This window comes from Ursus maritimus, unplaced genomic scaffold (assembly GCF_017311325.1).
Source record: "Ursus maritimus isolate PB19 unplaced genomic scaffold, ASM1731132v1 scaffold_19, whole genome shotgun sequence".
In the NCBI taxonomy this organism is placed as follows: Eukaryota; Metazoa; Chordata; class Mammalia; order Carnivora; family Ursidae; genus Ursus; species Ursus maritimus.
The window spans coordinates 13,149,792-13,156,755 of NW_024424341.1; the positions used below are offsets into that span (position 1 = coordinate 13,149,792).

The 6,964-nt window shown below is 52.9% G+C and overlaps 1 protein-coding gene across 1 annotated transcript in view; it reads left to right on the top strand.

Moving 5' to 3' along the window:
• SLC6A2 (solute carrier family 6 member 2) overlaps window positions 1-6,964 on the top strand; it is a 42,354-nt gene that overhangs the window by 25,997 nt on the left and 9,393 nt on the right. The window contains 1 exon segment of the mRNA XM_040633010.1: window positions 6,537-6,671. Coding sequence (XP_040488944.1) covers window positions 6,537-6,671 — 135 coding nt within the window.

Sequence of the window (6,964 nt, forward strand, 5' to 3'; positions counted from 1 at the left end):
GTGTGCAAGTAGCTCTTCCAGTCTCTGCTTGCATCATGCTTGCTGTTGGCCCAATGGCCAAGACAAATCTTGTGGTAAAGCCCAGAGTCCGTGTGGGAGGGGACTAACCCAGGTGCGGTTTCACTGGTGGTCACGAGGCAACCGTCTACCGTAATCAGGCCGGTGTGACTTTGTGAGAAGCCTCATTAGACAAGTGACTGGGCAAGTGGCATGCGTCCAAGTGATTTCTGGTATTCCCAGAGTCCTTGGTCATGCCATTGGGAGCAAAGATAGTGGCAGGGGACCAGCAGCCAGTGGGGCCGAAATCTGTCAAGAAAGGCTTGACATGGAACTTCCGCTCAGCATGTTGAAGACACAGTGTCTGGCCCAAGGAGGAACCCACATAAAATGCAGACCAGGACTGCAAGCAATTCTGGGATAGGGCAAAACCGGGCTAGGACAGCTACCATCCCAACGTCTGGCACATAGTAGGTCTTCAGGAAGTATTTAGTGAAGGATTCATGTGAAAAGGAGGGAAGGTAGGAATAAAGGAGAAAGGGTGGGTGGATAAATAAGTTGGGGAGCCTCGCTGAGTGTTCTTTCGAACTCAGTACAACGTATTAAGCCTTTATGGACACCTACTATGTGCCAGGCTTGATGCTAGTACTAATGACATGGGCATATATGAGACGGGGTCCTTCTCCAATTGCTTATCATCTTCTGTGCGTTACAGACAGGCACGGGTCACCCAGTGTGACTAGTTTCTTGAGTCCTCATCCAGAGACACGTGTGTCTCCCTCAAATTACACAGTAATGGTCACAAACTGCACACATATTCTATGTCCTGCTTTTTAAAAAATGTCTAGACTTTACCTTGGAGATCATTTCATATCAGGTACTCAGGTTGCATTTTAACTCTGCAAACTGGTTGTTTCAACTGTCCTTAAATCAGTTTAGCGATCGCCACAATTTTTTGAGAAGGAAACGGACTGGAACGCGTTGCACGTGGTAGAGTTGGAGCCGGCTCGTGGAATTTGGATTTTAGCTACAGCAATCCGCGTGTTTGCATGTGTTTTGTGTTGGTGTACAAGGTGTTTATTACCGTCAGTTGTCATGGTGAAAAAAGCGAGACCTCCTGCATCGGCATTCGCTCTTTGAGCTAAAGAGCATGGAGAAGGTGGCGTTTGGCCCAGGTCTCTAAGGACAGGAGCAGATAGGGACGGGGCAGAGGGAGGGGGTTTTCGGTGGGAGGAACCGCCTGAGTGAAGCCACAGAGGTGCCGAAGCCCCAGGCCAGCCTTGCCCAGCCCCTCTGCGCCTTTCCTGGGTGTCAGGAGCAGGTGGCAGAATTGAAGCAGTAGGAGCTTTACTCCTGCTTCTGGCCTGGGCGCGAGGCCCCCACAGCTCCTGATACTACCTTCCAAGACGCCGTGCCCTACAGCCATCGCCGGATCTGGTACAGCCGGCCCCACCTAGTGTAGCCCTTTGTCCGGAGCAGACTGTCTGCAGGGAGAGGATGATAAGAAGGCACAGAGCTGAGCATGCTCAGTTCCTCCGTGCAAACGCACCTTCAAGGAGTCATGCCCTTCCCCAGAGTGTTGCCCCGGGGAACCCCCCCCCCACCAGGTGGAAACGCGTCAAACTGAAGCCACAGCCCACATTTTCCGTAAATCCCCCCCCAAAGGAAGCCACGGTCCACATTTTGCGTAAATCTCCCAGCGGTTCTGGCAGCTGAACAGGGAAGGTCCCCCTGGCAGTCCCGGGGGAGGGAGCTTTCCAGAATGGGGAGCTTCACTCAGGACATTCTTGGGCCCTGTCTTTAATTGTTTTTATAAACTGGCTCATGAGAAAATCAAGAGCATTGCTTCTTTCTGCCCAGACTACATCTGGAACAGGACGGAGCTTTTCTTAGCAGGCTTCCACAGCCTCAGATCGGCCCGAAATGAATTGCAAATGTTCACACTTCCCGTCTTGGCAAGTAAAGGCTCTGTGCCTGGCAGGGGATGTGACTCCCCCGGGGCAGCTGGGAGGGTGGGGGGTGGGGCACAGTCTGAATCAGGGAAAGGGGTGACCCTACACACTCTGACCTCGGCCCATTGACCCCCTCAGGGTAAACGGTGGGGAGTCAGCCCCCCGGAGTCAGCTGGGAAGCATCCTGGAGTCCTGCCTGCCTCCCCCATCCCCTGTGTCCTTGGCTGAACTAGGCTTTTAGATGATAAACCCAGCCACAGAGCCCCTGAATGTCAGACTGGCTGGCACACGGGGGCCATCTACTCCACACTGCTTATACAACCGGGAGGCCGAGGCCTAAGGGGGACAGGGTGTCACCACGGTCTCAAGCACGGCTAGGACTTGGCCTTGGCTCCCAAATCCACAGTGGCGTGAGTGATTAAGAACATGGCTTTGTGGCCAGAGCACCTGGCTTGGAGTCCAGGCACCACTAGTTCCTGCTGGGTGACCTTGGAATTCAGGCTGCTCGCTACCGAGGGAGGTTAATAATCGTGCCAACGTCCAGGGCCATTGGGAGGATGGAGGAGAGGTCCTTGGTGGAGGGCTGGCAGAGGGAAGTTGTTCAATAAATGATCCTCGTCCTGCCTTTGTCTCCTTCCTCGGCACCCCTTCCAGTGCTCCGTCTGGACCTCAGGGCTTTGCAGGCACTGCTCTCCCCCTCAGTGCAGCAGAGGGGAGGGGCGGGCCCGGCTCCTACCTGCTCTGTTTACATATTGGACTAAACTTTCAGAAACCTTGGGCTCCCCTCTGCCTGGAGATCAGTCAAGACCACAGAACTGGCTGGGGGCAGCCACCTTGTTCTGCCCGCAGCACGACCAGGCTCTGGGCCGTTTGGGAGATGGGAAAAGACTAGAACACCTCTCAGATGCTGGCAGAGAGTGGTGGGGTTGGGGAGAAAGCTGGACCAATTAAAAAGAAATCTGAATTTTAGAATTTTTTAAAAGAAAGGTCATTCTGTTCCTTGTGAGTTGCGAGTCCTAATCCTACCCGTGTCTTCCCATGAATGGTTCCGGACAGCTGGTTTGCCTGGCTTTAGTCACCTCATCAGACCCAGTTATAGTGACAAGTATCATCTACATATGAGCAAGGAAGATGCTAAAATATTTACAGCTTCGTGGGGGTTTTTTTCATGTAACATCAACATACACCCCTCACCCCACAAATTTTGTATGTCTTTGTAATTTGTGCAAACGTCCCTAAAACCCAGTTTGGAGGATCCGCATTCTGAATCATTCGAGTTTAAATCCGTGCGGTTTGGGAGCGCTAAAGCACAGACGGCTCTCGTCCCTGGGCCAGAGTAGACCTTCGTGCCCCCGAGCAGTGCTTCTCAGCCTTTAACGCACGGAAGAATCACAGGGAGGGCTTGTCGAAACTCCGGGCGGCTGGGTCTCTCCTAGAGAGGCTGATTCCGTGGGGGCGGGGAATGTGCCTTTCCGACAAGCGCCGAGGTGATGCCCATGTCTCCGGCCCACGGGCTCACCTCGATCTGCGCAGTCGTTGCCCTAATGCCTGGATCTCCGGCAAGATTTGCACACCTTCGGTGACGGGGACCTCACTGTCTCCCCATCTCCCTGGGAAGCTCATTCTCCCCTTAGAGAGCTCTAGTTGTTAGAAAGTTCTAGTGAAGATCTTCGCTGTAATCATCGGCTGTTGGTTTGAGTTTGGCACCCTGCAGCCGAACAAATCCTGGCCCTTGTCCGTAGAAACACAAAGTGGGCGAGAAGTTGAATTGGAGGTGATGGAAAGCGGTGGCCTCCCGTGGGGACTGAGGACACTTGCTTAAACAACACTGCTTTCATGTCCTGCTCAGAGACTGACCGAGTCTGGTTACTTGTGGCCAGAGATGCAATGTAAGTTGACATTTTGAGAGCAGAGAAGCCTGGGGTGGAGGTGACGAGAGCCCAAGTGTCCCCTCTCTTTCCCCAGTGCGCACACTGGGCACGCGTTAGTAGGAGCTAGAGATTGGCCAAGGATCCAGGGGCCTTCCTTTTTGCACAAGATTTTAGGCAGCTGAGCTCACTTCTGCCAGCAAATCTGGGAACTTTCCATAAGGCTCAGATGGTTTTGCTTTCAGTACGTGTGCATGGACAAGACAAGCTCCTCTGTCTTGATGCCCAGCTGCCGTCAGGGTCAGCTCAGTCGTGTCCCGATGTTCCTTGTGTCCCGCTGTGTTCCCAATTAAGTCCGCGTTAGCCTCAGACATGAATGAGTACTGCTCGCAGATCCCCTGGGAGATCCCTTGGAGCCAGACCTGAGGATGCTCTTTGATGGGTGGAGTATGGTCTCACCTGGCCTGCTGGGCTGGCCACTGGGCCTGCAGCTGGTGACATGAGTTGCAGGGAACACAGCAGTTAGGACCCAATACAAAGATAATATGAGGGCTCCTCCCATGCCTGTCACCAAGGAGTTAGACCCGTTTGTCCCAGTTTGGGAGAGTAAATCAGGGATTAATGTGGGGCCAACCAGAGGCAATGGCTTCACTTTCCAAGGCATGTTTTCCTCCTTATTCGTTGTTGGCAATTTGTCCTCCTGTTCCTGTGCTTCTGAAAGAAAACAGATCCGCAAAGACTCCACCCCCTCCCACACAGAACAAGGGAACGACGGAGGAACGACTGGGTAGCATGAAATAGAGGAGCCTGATTCCTCTTCTGATTCCCTCAGAAGACATGACCATTGATGCATTTAATTACTCCCTGACTCATCTGCTCATTCATTCACTTGCTCGTTCTTTCATTTGTCCTTGGACTCACTTGGTCATCCACGAACCTCAGAATTATCACTGACTCACTCATCTGCCTACCCATCCGTATATTCAACAATTTACTTATGTAACCACCCATCTACCATCTAACTGTCTGCCCAACTGTATATCCATCCATCCATCCATCCATCCATCCATCCATTCAATCATGTATCTGTAAACTGTCTAGATCCATCCATCCATCCATCATCTATCCATCCATCCATCCATCCATCCATCCATCCATCCATCATCTATCCATCCATCCATCTATCCAGTCATGTATCTGTAAACTGTCTAGATCCATCCATCCATCCATCCATCCATCCATCCATCCACTCATCTGTCATCTAGTTATATCATCTATCCATCCATCCATCTATCCAGTCATGTATCTGTAAACTGTCTAGATCCATCCATCCATCCAATCATGTATCTGTAAACTGTCTAGATCCATCCATCCATCCATCATCTATCTATCCATCCATCCATCCATCCATCCAATCATTCATCTTTGCAACTGTCCAATCATCCATCCCTCTATCCAACAAATGTTTCTTAAGCACTCCCGTATGCCATGTGCTGGGGATACAAGTTTGAAAAATATAGGGATTTTGCTTCCAAGGAGCCCCTGGTAGATGGGAAAGATGGACAAGGAGGATAAATCCCAGTCCTTCCATGTAGGTATGGAAAACAGAACTTTGTGTTTTTCACATTTCATTTTTTGTGTTGAGCCCGTATCCTTCTAGGCCAGTAAAGAACTTAATCCTTAGTCATGTTTCAGAGATGCCATATTCTCCCCAGGGATGTGTGAAGATTCTAGGGGCTGCGTAGTGCCAGGGCTTTGGGAGAAGGGACCCTCTGGTCCTTAAGTCATGTGTCCTCTCTTGTTTTAGCTGAGTGGTCTTAGGGTCTGTCTATCCCAGCCCTGAGCAGGTTTTCTGCTGGAGGCACAGTCTTCCTTCTGCAAGGCTCTCCCCGGCTGCACCTGCCTAGGGCAGTGACTTTTAACCTTGACTGCCCATCTGCATCTCCGGGGGTGGGGGGAGCTTTCGAAACACACTAAAGTGCAGACCCCACTATGGACTGATTAAATCAGAAACCCCAAGAATAGGATCCGAACTTGGACATTTTAAATTATAACTTCACACAGAGTGCTCTAATGTGTAGTCAGGAGTGAGAGGGGACAGCAAGGAAATCCATACAACCTTCCTCTCTCTCTCCTTTTGGTCTCTGTTCTTCCACCTTGGTCAAGGGGGTAAGAGAAATGTTGCTTTTTACTCCGGGCATAATCTCTTTCTGTATGGGTTTCTGAGCGAGGTGGTTTGTCTTTGTCCCAAATCCGACCCAAGATAAAGAACAGCAGGACACTGTGCTTCCCGCCTGCCACATCCCTTCTTGGACAATGAATCCGTCCTTGGGCAATGAGTTGGGAGGTAGAGGGGAGGGGGGAAGGGGGCAGGGAATGCTGCAGAGAGCATAAAGGTGAGCGTGCTTAGATCTGCCTGGGGCCGCTTGAAGGGGTCAGGAGAGGCAGCTCATGGAGGAGGAGGTGCTGGGGGCCGTGAGAACCTCGTCTCTGTCCTGGTGGCCCTTCGGGGCAGTGCCGTCTCCATGTGCGGACTCTCCCGCCTGGGTCCTGACTGTTCGAGGGAGTGGCCGGGCCCAGAGTTGGAGCTCGCGGCTCGTGCACCGTGAAGGAAGCTTTGGGGAGGGCATGCCTGGCTCCCTGGGCCAGGCCCGAGCCCACTGCCGGGCCCCCGGTGGTGGCGGAGCCAGGCTCTCACAGCAAGCCTGTCCACTGCCAGGTGGTGTGGATCACAGCCACGCTGCCCTACCTCGTGCTGTTCGTGCTCCTGGTCCACGGCATCACGCTGCCCGGCGCCTCCAACGGCATCAACGCCTACCTGCACATCGACTTCTACCGCCTCAAAGAGGCCACGGTCAGTGCCCGGGGACCGTCCGCCCTCCGGCCAGGGTTGGGGAGGGTTCTCGGCGCGAGCGGCCGTAGGAAGTCGGGTCCCAGCTGGGCCACAAATCTGCGGCACAGCCTGGGACGGAGGACAGATCCTTCCCTCTCCCGGCCACAGCTTCTCCGTCTGACTGATGCCCATTTGATCTGTACCTGACAGTCCCCCAGCTCTGACAGCCCAGGGTTCTGTGGCTCTGGTGGCGTCCTTTGCAGACTCCTCCTTCCAAGGGGAGCAGTATTCTGTTCTGGGTCCTGGTACCTGCC